The sequence below is a fragment of the Falco cherrug genome, chromosome 4, assembly GCF_023634085.1.
Source record: "Falco cherrug isolate bFalChe1 chromosome 4, bFalChe1.pri, whole genome shotgun sequence".
NCBI classification, from domain to species: domain Eukaryota; kingdom Metazoa; phylum Chordata; class Aves; order Falconiformes; family Falconidae; genus Falco; species Falco cherrug.
In genome coordinates, this window is record NC_073700.1 from 11,628,632 (window position 1) to 11,642,296 (window position 13,665).

A 13,665-nucleotide genomic window follows, 5' to 3' on the forward strand; every position below is an offset into this window, starting at 1 on the left:
GGAACCTCAGGCACACAGCAGCTCTGGCATTTCCAGCGCATGCCTGACCCAGGCACGCATTCAGGGAGCAAAGGGCTAGCTCAGGCAGGGAAGGCATGCCAGGGAAGGCATGTCTCCGTGGGCTGCCTGTGGAAAGCCCTGGTAGTCAGAGACCCAGTGGGATGGGAAAAAACCAGCCAAAACAGTTAAACAAATACACAGGAGGGAGCTGGCAGACAGAAAAGGCAACATGCGGAGCCAGTTTCAGGCTGAGTGTCATGTGCTAAGCCCCCAGGAGGGTTCGAGCCCTGCTAGCTCCTGAATAACAACCAGGCTGAGAGGACACACACGCACGCACATCACCATGACAAACCCCACGGTGTTGACAGCCAAGGACATCTCTGCTTGGCCAGCACAGAACTGCAGCAGCCAGCTTACAAATTCTCTTAGGCACAGGCGGGAGGGGGCTGGAGATGCCTTACGGTCCCGTGTCTAGCCAGGCAAAGCACATTTGCTACAGACCTCAGCTGTGTCTTGGAGAGGGTTTACTGCTTCTCCCAGACTGGAATCCAGTGGCAGCCAAGACACGAGACCAAGGCTGTCCAACCCAAGAGTGGGAAAGGAAGGGAGGTGGGAAATACATACTGTGACGGGACAGTCTCAAGGCGATACAAAAAATTTACAGGAAAGAGGCCCACAGAGGCATCAGTGCTCCAATAAGCAGGTAAGACAGGGAAAGAGCTACAGCAGGCAGGCCCTTGGTGGGAAAAGCAGCGTTCGTGAGACTGTCCTGTGGATAACCATGTCCTGGTATCCATCCACAGCAAAGATGTGGAATAGCTGAGAGACCAGCACTGGCAGTTCCTACTAACCTGAAGAGCAAACACAGAATGTGTCTGTAGCCAAACCCAACCCCACAAACCACTGAGCAGCTGGTCCAGCATCCAGGTTGCTCACTTACACTCTTCCCGCTGTGGTTGCAGGAGTTCCAAAAAGAGGAGGAAACACAAAGTATTGAAAAACAAATGTATTCAAAACACACACAGTGAGAAAATTGCATGTCAACACTGAGCCCATCCTGTCCTGCCTGAGCATCTCCAGCTCAGGGTTCCTCCACTGCTACTCCCAAAAACAGCACCATGGATACTTTACCCTCAACAAATGGCTGTGAGAAATGGCATTCAGTTTAGGTGCCAACACTTCAATCCAGCCATAAATTCACATCTGCTGACAGCTGCACAGACATAGCACCCAGTAAGGCAGGGGAAGCTCCTTCCCCAAGGCTTCTGGACATTCCCCAGTAGGTACCGAAGGAGCTTTCACTGCCCATACAGATAACCACTAATATTAGAAAAGGTTACAATTTTTTTCAGTTCTCATCTTTCCCCCTCCCCCCCCCCCCCCCGCCCTTGCAGAAACCAAACACAAGGTCAACCCACGTAGGCACCTGGGGAAATGTCAAGTGTCAGGCACAAAGGCCTAGAGCTGAGAGGCTGGCTGGTTCAGAGAGAGTTGAAAGCCATCTCAATTATCACCCAGAAGGCTGTACAGTCACCAGACATGGGAAAGAGAATCCCTGAGGGTACTTGCAATCCAAGGGGCATGGATAAAGCAGACAAATGCTTTTTGAATGCTCTCACTTGGTCCCTCCTGCAGATTAGCCCGTAACAACTAGCAACAAACAAACAGCAAACGTGCCATCTATGTGGCCAGCAATTCTCTCCCTGTTGTGCTTAGCTACAAGGCAAAACTGCAAACGAAGTTGCTAAACAGACTTGGCTGGGCATTTAACTACTTAATTCTGTTCTATTTACAAGGTCTTCCGCAGCTCAGCACTCGCTTAATCCGTAAGGCACAAAGCAAGCAAGAGAATGTGCAGCTTAGTCCCTCTGGATCATGATCTCTGTAGTGTTCCTGGGAGGGCTGCACGACAGAGGTCTCATCTCACAGGAGCACGTGGCAAACTGCTGCCAGCCTCAGAACTGCTGGACAATCAGCTTCCGCTTCACATCCCGGCTGAACCTGTTCATCTTGAACACTTCACTATCATAGAAGGCTGAGAGGTTGTGGATGTTGATCTGCCGAGCCTGGGAGGAGGAGGAGGGAGGGAAGAGGTAACTGTTTATTTGAAAAAAAAAACCAAAAACAAACACCCCAAAACAAAACAACAAACCATGCGGTTTTCCATAGCAGAGGCTGCATAAAATTTGACAGTCAGCAATCTCTGCTTTGCTCAGCAGGAACCAGAACTGCAGTAGCAGGGGAGACTGCAGGTCAGGAGGAAGGAGCATTGGCAGAGCTGAGCTGAGCAAAGACAGGATGCTGGCTCAGCACCTGCTTGCTCTCAGCTCGTCCTTTTACTTCCACTAGAGTAGAATGTAACTATTATCCAAAAGTCCCTCATACCTCACTGGGTGGGAGACAATTTTGCAGACCTCTGGCTGCAGGTGGTCACACTGGCAGCACCAAGATGTGGCTCTGGAAATAGTTACTCTGCACATTTGATGCAAAGAGCATAAAAGCAGCAACCAAGGAATCAAATACTGCTTTAGCGCCAAGCAAGGTCAATACTTTGCACATTAAGTTCCAGTCAAGAGCGCATCCCCTGGACCAAAATGAAGATACATTAAGGAGGAGGATGAGCCTCAGGAGGGACTGGGAAAGTTCATACAAACAGATACTTTTCTGCTCTTTGCTTCTCCAAACGCAGGTGCCAGGGAACTTGTGTTCTCATTCACCTGCAAAGCACCAGCAGTACTGCAGGATTTACCACTCCAAACCCAAAGCTTTATGGGGGTGCATGAGAATGGAGGGGAAAGAATACAGAGCTTCCAGACAAGTGAGGAGCAGGAGACAGATGATGCAGTCTTGATTCTGGGTGAAACAGACCTGTAACATCCCCTCCTGAATTATGATACCAGAAAAAGACTGGTGTTAATCAGAGAACACCTCTGATTCTGAGGCTGCAGAGAGCAGGAACAGCTCCAGGGAAGGCTTGTTACGATAAGCCCATACCTTATCCACCAGATCCTTTTCTGGGACTTCTATGGTGTCTCGCTGGGCTCCATAGCGGTTTCTCTGGTACATCACTTGCTCTGCAACCAGTTGCTTCAGGATGAACAGAAGCAGCTCGTTGTTGTCTCGCTTGAATGAAAGGTAGCGGGAGAACGTCTGGGAGAAAGATGAGATGAGCCAAGAGGGTCAGGAACTGAGCAATGCACTGCAGTCTCCTGAGCCCAGCACCAACCTCCCCCCTCCTTCCACAGACCACAAGGGGAACCAAATGACACTACTGTCACCTGTGCCCTTAGTGTCTCTTAAGGGACTTCAGTCTTGCCAAGATGCCACCTGCACATGCAATGACAGCCACTACACTCCTCTGCTGGCTGCTCTTATACACATCTAAAGTCTCTGGAGGGGCCCTGGAGCCTCTTGGGGGCGAGCAGCACACAGCTGTGGAGGTGTGCTGCTCCCAGGTGAAGCAGCTGTGGGAGCGCTGGCCCTGGGGAAGGCGTAGAGCAGCTTCCCTTAACCCAGTCTGCCCTGTGCCTCCCCAGCAGACATCACACTTGGCCGGCTGTTTGCAGCCAAAGAGAGAGGCCACGAGCTGTCCAGATTGAGGGCAGACACTCAGAGTGGATAAATGCCAGGCTGTGGCCAGCCAAGAGCTGTTCGGAGCCAGCCCCTGCCACTCAGAGAAAAGGGCAGGCTGTGCACGAAACCACAGAGTGCGCTCTGTAGTTAACTGTCCCCTGAGGAGCCCTAGAAAATACGTGAAGAAACTAACTGCCTGCTCAGCTGGATCACCTGGCAGCAGCAGCAGCGGGAGTCATGTGCCAAAATAGCAGGGAAAGTGTCGAAAAAAGAAGAGAGACATGGCAGCGCTTTTAATACAGAAGCTCGGGGTACATTTCCTTCTCAGCCCCAACAAATACATTGCCCCACCACACACTAGTGAAGAGCAGTCACGCAGCAGTGCCTTCAGACTTGCAGTACTCCATTTACAGGGGCTCAGTGCCTGATTCTGCAGGACAGACCCCTGCAGAGTATGGAAGAATCTCTTCCCACAGCCAGGGCAGCGCAAGAAGGCTGCAGTCAAAGCCACGGGGTCTGGGGTGCAGCTACAGCCCTCAGCTCAGCCAGTGCCTACCTTGCGCATACTCCGCGTGACGCTGAACTTCTGCGTGTCAATGAAGCTCTCCAGCATCACCCGGATGGCCATGTTGACATCATCCTCCACCACATAGTCCCGCAGGTGCATGCGGGCGTGAGCCTCGGCCATCCGGATCATGGACTCAATGTGACGCACTGTGATGGGGATGCTGCCGGTCGCCTAAGCGGGGAGAGGGGGAGAAGGCAACTCCTTACCGAAGAGTAAAAGACAAGGGGCAAGATAGTTGGCTTCTGGCCTAGGACATACTTTACTCTGCAGGGAGCTGCTCCTGGCTAAGGCTAAGGAGGCTCTGCCACCTGCTGGCATGTTCTGCAGCGTGGTACAGGCTCCCCTGTCCAACATTTTATTTCAGCAGCGTGCAAGGGGATGCTATGTGGCGTCCCTCTTTGCCATTGTTTAGTGCCTTTCCAGGAACAGCAATCTCATTTCCTCCAGCAACTTTTAGGAAGAGTTAAAGAAACAAAAAGCCAATTACAAAAGAAAAGACAGTCTCCCAAGCTCCAAACATCTCCCTCTGACCTCAACAAATTCCTCTTCCACACGGAGAGCATGAAACAAGCCTGAAAGATCCCACAGACAAAAGAGGAGGGCATTTCTACACAGAACAGCTCCCTGTAATGTATGAGGAGCATATGGGTCTGAGTGAATGCAAACGTCTCCTGTGTGCCTGCCAGACTGGGTGACAGTAAGAGGACTTTGCCATGGCAGGCACTAGTATATGTGTCCACTCTATCAGTCCACAGATCACCAACAGGCAAGAGACTGCATTTAGATGAAGAATCATCTGTTCAGCAGACACTGCAGGATCTGCCTGTCTCTCACAAAACAGTGGCACAGACTTTTGTGACAGGCATGGCAAGAATGTGTCAACATACGCTGGAGCAGTCTAAGGCTGATTTGCAGTCTACATACTTCTTCCCCCCCTTCCTCAATATTCTCACCATAGACTCTTTCCTGAGGTCACTGTACATCCGGGCCACCTTGTCCTGGTCCATTTGGTTGAGTTTGGGGTGGACCTTCTCTTTGGCATAGATGATATATTTCCTCAGGATCTCCTGGGGAATGGGTTCAACCCCATATGTGTTGGGAAGAATGATGTCCCCATTCACTACCTCCTTGCTACCTGGGTGGTGCTTGATGTGGCTGCCAACAACAAACCGGGCAAGCATTTCATCCTGGAGACAGCAGTGGACAAACAGACACTGAAGACACTCACCAGACAGCAAAACTCAGTGGGTAACTGCAGCTGAGCATCCCAACAGCAGTACCACAAGCCCAGCACAAGCTCAGATTCATACCTGCACAGTGTCCACCGTATCTCTCACCACGCACAGGATATCAAATCGAGAGATGATAGGCTCTGTCAGGTCTACATTCTCGGAGAAAGTTAACGATGGGTCATATCGCCCACCTGGATCACAGAGACAACTGAAGTCAAACACGGGCTCCAAGGCTGAAGCTCTGAAGCACAGACCTCCAGAAGCTTACTGGAGACTTTCCCGCTCACTTCATCTCTGCTCCAGATAGAAGGAACCAGGTAGAGCGAGGGGCAGCTGTACAACAGTTCTCATGACTGTGGACTGATGCTGAAAGCCCAAGACGGTCCTATGATCTCTCAGCACTTACCTATGGGATTGGCAGCAGCAATAACAGTGCAGCGGGCTTGCAAGGATGTGACAATGCCTGCTTTGGAGATGGAAATGCTTTGCTGTTCCATGGCTTCATGGATACTGGTCCTATCCTGATCATTCATCTATGAGAAAGCAAGAATGACTTAAAACAGAATCTGTGCCTTCACCCCATTGCCCAACACACCAAGGGGAATCAGCTCCTGATGCTCTGAAAAGGCAGCACACTGCACTATGGGCCAGCAAGGAGCTAAGCAAACTGCAGGAACCTGGGTCAGCTGGGAGATGGTACCATGAGTTACAGCATCTCCTCATAGCAGAGGTTACAGCTGGTCCCTCCACAGCCAATCCTTCCCACAGGGATGACACTGGGCCTCACCTTGTCAAACTCATCAATAAGGCAGACGCCTTTGTCAGCCAACACGAGGGCTCCTGCCTCCAAAGTCCATTCCTTGCTGACCGGGTGCCTCTGGACATAAGCTGTGAGGCCCACAGCAGAAGCACCCTGGCCAGTGGTGAATATCGCTCTGCTAGATGTCTTCTCTATGTATTTAAGAAACTGTGATTTTGCAGTACCAGGGTCTCCACACAGAAGCATGTTGATGTCACCACGGACTTTGTGCTTGCCACCTACAACAGTGACGGGAGAGACACATCGACACCTGAGTGCATGGCTTGATAGCTACCCTGACCTGAACACCACAAAGCTGAAGGGAAGGCAAACAGCAGGCAGGGAAAAAACTTTACAGGGAAGTCGAGGGAAAGTCAGCTTTGGAGGGGGTCACATGTGTAAAACAGCGTTTCTAACCTTGCCGAACACACCCTTCTAAGGGGATGACAACAAATCAGGATGCCAAAAGGTCCAGCTGCTGAAGGGGCATCAAACATGACCTCCTAGAGGAGGAGGGATAAAACCTTGCCCAGGTTTGCAGCAGCGGCTGATTTCAGGCTTAGCGCTTCTACTGTCACACCAGAATTTTCAGCATGACAGAAGCAGCCACTTCCATCACAGATATCCCCAGCCTACTACCTCATCTATCACCAAGACACACAGACAGCTCTAACCGCTTTCATTGCAGCGGCACAAACCCAGTTTCATTTGCCTTCAGCAGAGTGAAGTAACACCAAGTGACACTCACCTGGGTTTTTGGGCTCTCCACCAAAGAGAGCTAAAGCCAAGCCCCTCTTGATATCTTCATGTCCGTAAATAGATGGGGCAATGCTGGCAAAAATCTGAAAGGAAACCCAAGAGTTGAACAGGGAATATAATTTCCTATTCTGGACAGAATTTGGCATGACCATCATCAAGGTTCTACAGTGACCCTTATGATACTGCTGTCTCCAGAGTCTTTTATTATCCAAGGTGATGGGGCTTTTTCAAAGGTAACTACCCACCCAGAGTCCCCTAAAGGTGCTTAAAAAATGGTGCTATTATGGCAGATTGTGTAGTCTGGTGCTGGAAGCTAACTGCCACTGCCTCCACACTCCTGTTGTACACAAAGCACACTGCAGTGGCTGTTATCAGCCATTGCAAAGCTGGGGACCTTGATTTGAGACTTACTCACTGCGTGTGATAGTAGCTGAATGGGCTACACCGCACACGAATTGTCATCATGGTCAAATATTACGACCAACTGGCTTATTTTCTCGAGGGCATTCTGATAATAGCCTGATGCTGGAGACTATTGATGTTACAATAGTCCTGGCTCAACTGAAGCTGATTCACCCATGGGGAACAGCAGTCAATATAAAACCAGCATGAACAAAGTGAAAAAAAGAGAGCGAAGTCCCCCTATTTCAGAGCTTAAACTTGACGCAAGTGACGTTGAACACGGACCCATCGAGGAGCTTTCTTCTTTCAAGTACTGGATTCAGGTCCTAGCATGCAGACAAGCAAAGCTAAGATCTCTCCCAGGGCTTAAGCTAAGTAATAACATCCCCTTAAGGGGACTGAAGGCCCAAGCATTGGCCCCTCAGAACACTTCCCCCACTTTGCTTTCAAGGTACGGAAAGACAAAACAATGATTAAATGTAAGTAGTGTCTGAGTGCCTCTCATTCGTTCTCCAGCCCTGTTGTGATGTGGAAGGCTCAGAGGAGGAAAGGGAGAAACAGAAAATGTGACGCCCTAAAGTACAATTGAAGTTTCTTATTTACTTCCCTCCTGTAACTCACTCTCATTAACAGCTGTCTGAGAGCTACAGAAGACCATTCAGAGGGAACTGGGATGTCTAGAAGTTTCTTTAGCCACTGCTTAGCCAACTGACACTTTTCATCACTTTCTGATCCGGCTGCCAGGCGATGTCAAGCTATCAAAAGCTATCAACAGGAAAAGAAGGGATGTCTGAGGCTGACTCACCTTCTCCCCAATTTGCTCATCCTTGGACAGACCCACAATCACTTTCACATCTTCATCAGTCAGTTCTCCAATAGCCAGCTTGTTGTCCTTCTTAGCAATGTGGTTGGCCAGGATCACAGTCGCAAACACTGGGAAGCCATTGGCAGTGTTCAAGGAGCCGTCATAGTTGTTGTGGTAGATGCCTGTTAGCTCCTGGGAACCAGGAGGCTGGATGTCAGTGTCTGCACGGTACAAAACAGCCCCCTCTCCATTTTAAGAGGCCATTCTCAAAAGTAGCTGCCCAAACGCATCTGAGGACAATCCCTCAAGTCCCCACAGATGTTCCCATGATGTCAAGAGTTCAAAAATGCTCTCTGCTCACCCCGTACTCGAGTTCAACAATGTACTCACAATCTCATCCCCTGGCTTGCAACTGTCAACCAGATCGGCAAGGAGAATGGCATCCTTGGAGCGGGGCAGCCTGCCGGCAGCTACCTTCCCAGGGCTCTCCTGGATTTTGATGCGCTGATAGTTCTGATAGACCGTCTGCAGCAACAAAATAAAAGTTACCTAGCAAGCCTGGCAGGCATCAGCATGGCCAATGTTTTTGAAAAGCACCTCACCAGAGAAGGTCCATTCAAAGATTTACTATACTTTGGTCAGAAAACTATGGGCAGAGGAGGATGGAGGTTGTGAGGAGCAACTCCAGGGTGCGACAGACAACAAAGGGGACAGGAAAGTACTCTGCCACATCTCACCACCGTGCTTCAGCCTCCACAGTGTTTGTCCACCCAAATACTGGACCATTTCCTAGGAGGAGGATGCTCCATTTAAAAGATAGCAAAGCAAAGAATGAAAGTCAGAAGATCCACATCAATGATTTTGCTACGGTCCTCTAATCTCCTTAGCTGGCAGATCGGAAATACTGATCCAACTTGGGAAGGAGAGCTGGACAGCCTGTGTCTGCATTTCTACAACATGAATAGGTAACTGTGTACCACAGGGATGACTGTGGCGAAAGATTCAACCCAAACACTTAACAGTGAGGCAGTAAATGACTTTTGGCTGCTAAATTGGGCAGATTCAGGTCAAGAGCTCAAACAGACAAGATCTATCTTCACAGACCCCCAGATACAGCTAGAGACCACCCTCCCAGCATCAAGCCTGTTCCGGGTGGGAGCCAAGGCAGGGCTGGGAGGAACCGGCAGTGCAGCAGCCTGGGCAGGACGAGCAGACAGCACCACCCAGGCAAGCACATCTCTTACCTCTTCCATGTTGATTTCAAAGGGCCCAAGAGACTGACACTCTGGACAGGAACCAGGTTTCACCTCCTGGTTCTGGGACTGGAAAAAGGGTCCCAGGATGAAGCTGCACTTGCTGCAGTTATATTTGACCATGCTGAGCTGAGGCAGGACCCCTGTGCAACTTGTCACCACTCCACTGGTCCGGATCAACTGATTCAAGTGCAGTTGCCTGAGGAAAGACAGACTGATGCTGGATGCCTGCAGGGCACAGAAGGCAGAACACCCTATAGAAATACCCTTTCTACAAGGCACAACTACCAAAGGCCTAGTAAGAAACAGTTATCAGTAGAGTTTTCTACCCAGGTTTGTGTTTTACCTCAGGGACACTGAAAGTTCATCCTTAGTAAGACTTTTTTCCTGTAATAAGATCAGTCATCCTGTTGGCATTTATCCAAAGGTTTAACTATTTAACTAGCAGATGATTCCTCCTGAGCACCCCAAAGCCTGTTGCAGGCTCCACAGCCACTGCTAGTAATTCTGCTGCTTACCTGAGTGACCGCAACTCTTCCACCAGAGGGAGGTGTGAGATACGGACATGGATCTCCTGAGCAATACGATCGTATTTGGGGTACATGGCCAACACCACTTCCTTGGCTGCTTCATCAAAGATCTTCAGCATTTCTGCTGGGGCCTCAGGCAGAAAGTAGGCAAGGACATGTTCCTGGGCTGCCAGGTCTTCATAGTTCACCACCAGACTCTCTCTGTTCTCTTAAGAAAAAGATGGGGTGAATTGTATTTTCAACCTGCTCACTTCTCAGGCAAAAGATAGCCAGAACAGACAAGCCTGTAACCTGCAGGCTGCAGTTTACAGACATCTGTCTTCCCTGAAAAATATTTAGAGGCCACCAATTTGAAAACGGGTGGAAAACTTTTCAATTTACTTCTCTGACAAATTCTTCATCAGTACCAAGCTTGTAATTATTCCTCTCCAGTTCAGCACTGATACTTCCCAGGCTCAGTGCTCCTAAGACTCAAAAGTGTCAGCCCAGCATGCAACTCTCCCACAGACCTCCAGGAAACAGAAGTTAATGGGAGAGACAACTGTGCTGAATGGCTGGCAAAAAAACCCTCCTGCATCTTACGTTCTTGGAAAGGGACAAGACAAATGCCTTTTATTTTCTAGCTGTATAACACTGACCCTGATCCCCTACTCAAGCTTCTGGAACTTCTGCCTCAATATAAAGAAATACAAACAACTGCAGTTACGTGAGCTGTTCCTAGATGTGACAATTTCTGCTTTTAAAATTTATCAATGACAGCCTTAATGACTGCTTCTTCTGGCTTCAGAATACGAAGCTGCAACACTGACATGGTTTTCAAAGTCACAAGGCCTATTTGTGTCCCCTTGCTGGATAACCAAGTCTCCAGTGTGAGAAAGTAACTGGCACAGACAGCAAGCAATTGTTGTCTCTTTCAGGCTGCAAACTTGCAGACCACTGTCTGCTGCCCCACATATTCTTTTGCTAGCATTTCTACGATATGAATATTAATGAGTAGCAGACGCCAGGGGCCTTCTAATTAGTCAGCCAGAATCAAAGAAGACAGTAGATGTCTCCATTATTCATTTATCTCCATCAGCATCAGAGTTTCTTAAAGCGCTGACTCAATGTCTGGGACAAACAGGGCTGGCAGAAAAAAATCCACCTATGGACTGGATCACTGCAGAGTACTGTGACCCACATAAAGAGGAGAGAGCCTCTAATCACCCAGCCCTACCTTTGCACATGTCGCTGATCCTCTCCTTGAAGACATTGTGCCCATGGTCATCCACATGGGTCTTCAGGAAGTTCTTGAAGCGGTGGTAGATCTCAAGGCGGGGAGCTGCCATGGAAACCCACTCCCTCACTGAATGCCCTTTCATGTCTTCCAGATTCTCAATGCTCTCAATCATATCTTCATCTTCCTCCTCCATGCCATCGGCAGCCCGTTCTGCCAGCCGCCTCTTCCGTGAAGGACGGTCTTCATCTTCATCATCACTATCTAAGAGTTGGGAGGAAAAATTGTTAAAAGAGCTGGGATTCCCATTCCTACCCTCTGGATTAGTCACAGTTGGACTGCACAGGCTGTGGAAGCAAGGTCAGAGCCTGGGATACAAACCAAGAGCCACCCCAGGCCCAACCTAAATTCAGTTCTAGCCTGGCTCATAAATCTTCCACAAAATCACTAAAGACTTCATGGGGGTGAATAAGATTTGTGTGCAACAGTACACAGTTGTGCCCATTAATGCACTGAGGGAGGAAGGCCAAGGAAGGGGCTTCCAAGTGCATCACAAGCTCTCCCACCCAGCCCACAAAAGTCTCTACAGGGACAGCAACACACTCGACAGCATACACTCGGTAGAATTCCAAAGCCTTGATACAGGCCCAGGATCCTGACTGTATCAACAGCGAACACGCAACCAGAAGAACGGAACAAGTGAGCTCCTAGGAAGCCCAAAACAAAGGGACTCCCCAAAACACTGGGAAGTCCAGGCAAGCCCACAGCCAGTAATTTCACTAAGAATCCAAACAGGCTGGAGCTCTAGAGTGGCCTCCATGGTAATATGAGGGTGAGAGTCTAGGTTCCCCACAAGGGCCAGGTTACACCCAACCCCGCAGGGATCAGCGGCCCACGGGGTACAGCTCATCTCCACCTACCGTAAAGCAGCCCCCTCCTCATGCGGCCCATGCCCTGCTCCAGCTCGCGGTCTCGCTGCCTCATTACTCGCTCTGCAGCCTCCCGCTGGCTGGCAGTCAGCTCCTCCACATCTTCATCGTCCAAGGCCAGGCCCTCTGCTTCATAGACATCCAGCTCGGGGATGGGGCGGTAGTCCCTAGCACACACAGAAAGGACTGAATCAGGCCAGGCTCCAGGAAGCCCTTCTCCAGCCCTTCTCTGGCTACTGCTGCATGGGTGTCAGGATAGTTGTTCTGCAGCAAGACAGAACGCGTTGAGCAGGAAGGCACTTCACAGCAGAAGATGCCCTGCAGTACAAAGGGCTCCAGCACCATAGTTATGAATGCCAACATTCAAGCCTTTGTATTCTAAAGTTCACCAGCTTGCCGGCAGGCCTGGCTGAGTGAAAAAATTTCAAAATTTATGCCTGCAGGAGTAAGGATCTAGGCTTGATGCATATCATTCATCCAGGGAGATCTTGGTTTACCTACGCTGAATTGTGATGGCACTTTGCTCCCTGCTTGCAATTTGCTCAGCTCTTCCAGGACTCAAATGACACCACGCCCTCACTTTTCTCCACTATCCAGTAGCTCTTCAGCCCTCTCACCTCAGCCACCACCACAGCAGAGGGACACCACCGCGGTGGAGAGCCCCCCATGTAGCTGGCTGCACTACATCCCGTTAGCAAAACTTCATCCATAGACACAACCCCCCCAAAAAGCTGGCTCCCACCTGTTTTCTTACCTTTCCATCCCTTCCCCGATGAGCTCTTCCCCTTCTTCCTCCTCTTCGGGGAGCCCCTCGGTCCCCAGGAGTCCTTCGGATTCATCCTCGAAGGGGGGCAGGTCCCCACCGGGGCTGGACGTGAAGGCATCGCCCCGGCGTGAGCTGCGCACCGGGCTGGTGGCTGCCGCCTGCGACTCGGAGGAGTCCTGCAAGGACGAGGGGGAACGGGTGAGGCCGGGGGGCCCGGGGCACCCCCCTCCCCGGCCCGGGGCAGAAGGGAATCAGATCTTCCAGGAAGCTCTGCAAGGGGGGCGGCGGGCAGAGGGGGGGCATGGATCAGCGATGAGTCTTTGGGGATAAGACTAAAATAATGAGCCCTTATTGCAAATGGCAACGGGAACGCATGGGAGAGTGTGCGGAGATCCATCCTCCAAGCCCAGAGCAAGCGGAGCGAAGGGCTCCGGCCCCCCTGCCCAGGCCCGGTTCCGGATCTCTCCTCCGGTGCAGGGCACGGGGGAAACTCCCCTCGGCTTTTGGGGGCCCTCGGCGCGCGCTCCCCCATTCACATCCCCCCCCCCCCCGCTCCCCCGACACCCCTCTGGGCGCCGCACGACCGTGACCGCAGTGCCAAGGCTCCCACGGCGGGGAGGAACCGGTACCGGCACCCACGGGGCTGGCACCGCTCCGCCGCCCCGGCCCGGCCGCTCACCGCCATCACCGCCGCCTCTTCCTGCCCCGCCGGATTCCGCGCGAAAACTGGCCCACGTGGCCGCAAAAGCGCGCGAAACGTCATGAATAATGAACAGCCCCGGGGGCGGGCCCCGCCCCGCCGCGTGAATATGGATGAGGCGGCGGGCGGGAAC

At 51.1% G+C, this 13,665-nt stretch overlaps 1 protein-coding gene across 1 annotated transcript; it reads right to left on the minus strand.

Moving 5' to 3' along the window:
• Positions 1 to 991: 991 nt before the first annotated feature.
• Positions 992 to 13,578, minus strand: MCM2 (minichromosome maintenance complex component 2). The gene is made up of 16 exons (XM_005432520.4): positions 13,512 to 13,578; positions 12,821 to 13,008; positions 12,058 to 12,233; positions 11,138 to 11,401; positions 9,910 to 10,129; positions 9,383 to 9,590; positions 8,529 to 8,663; positions 8,139 to 8,330; positions 6,921 to 7,014; positions 6,161 to 6,411; positions 5,780 to 5,906; positions 5,452 to 5,564; positions 5,095 to 5,328; positions 4,130 to 4,312; positions 2,995 to 3,150; positions 992 to 2,066 (listed from the first exon to the last, which is right to left on the minus strand). Exons 1-16 carry the CDS (start codon positions 13,515 to 13,517, stop codon positions 1,956 to 1,958), a joined length of 2,658 nt encoding a protein of 885 aa, XP_005432577.3. The 5' UTR covers positions 13,518 to 13,578; the 3' UTR covers positions 992 to 1,955.
• Between the last annotated feature and the right edge of the window lie 87 nt (positions 13,579 to 13,665).

Coding starts and splice junctions, on each gene's coding strand:
- MCM2 (XM_005432520.4), bottom strand. Junction 9,591..9,909: donor GAAGAGTTGCGGTCACTCAG/GTAAGCAGCAGA, acceptor GTCTTTCCTCAG/GCAACTGCACTTGAATCAGT. Junction 5,329..5,451: donor ATACGGTGGACACTGTGCAG/GTATGAATCTGA, acceptor TGCTGTCTCCAG/GATGAAATGCTTGCCCGGTT.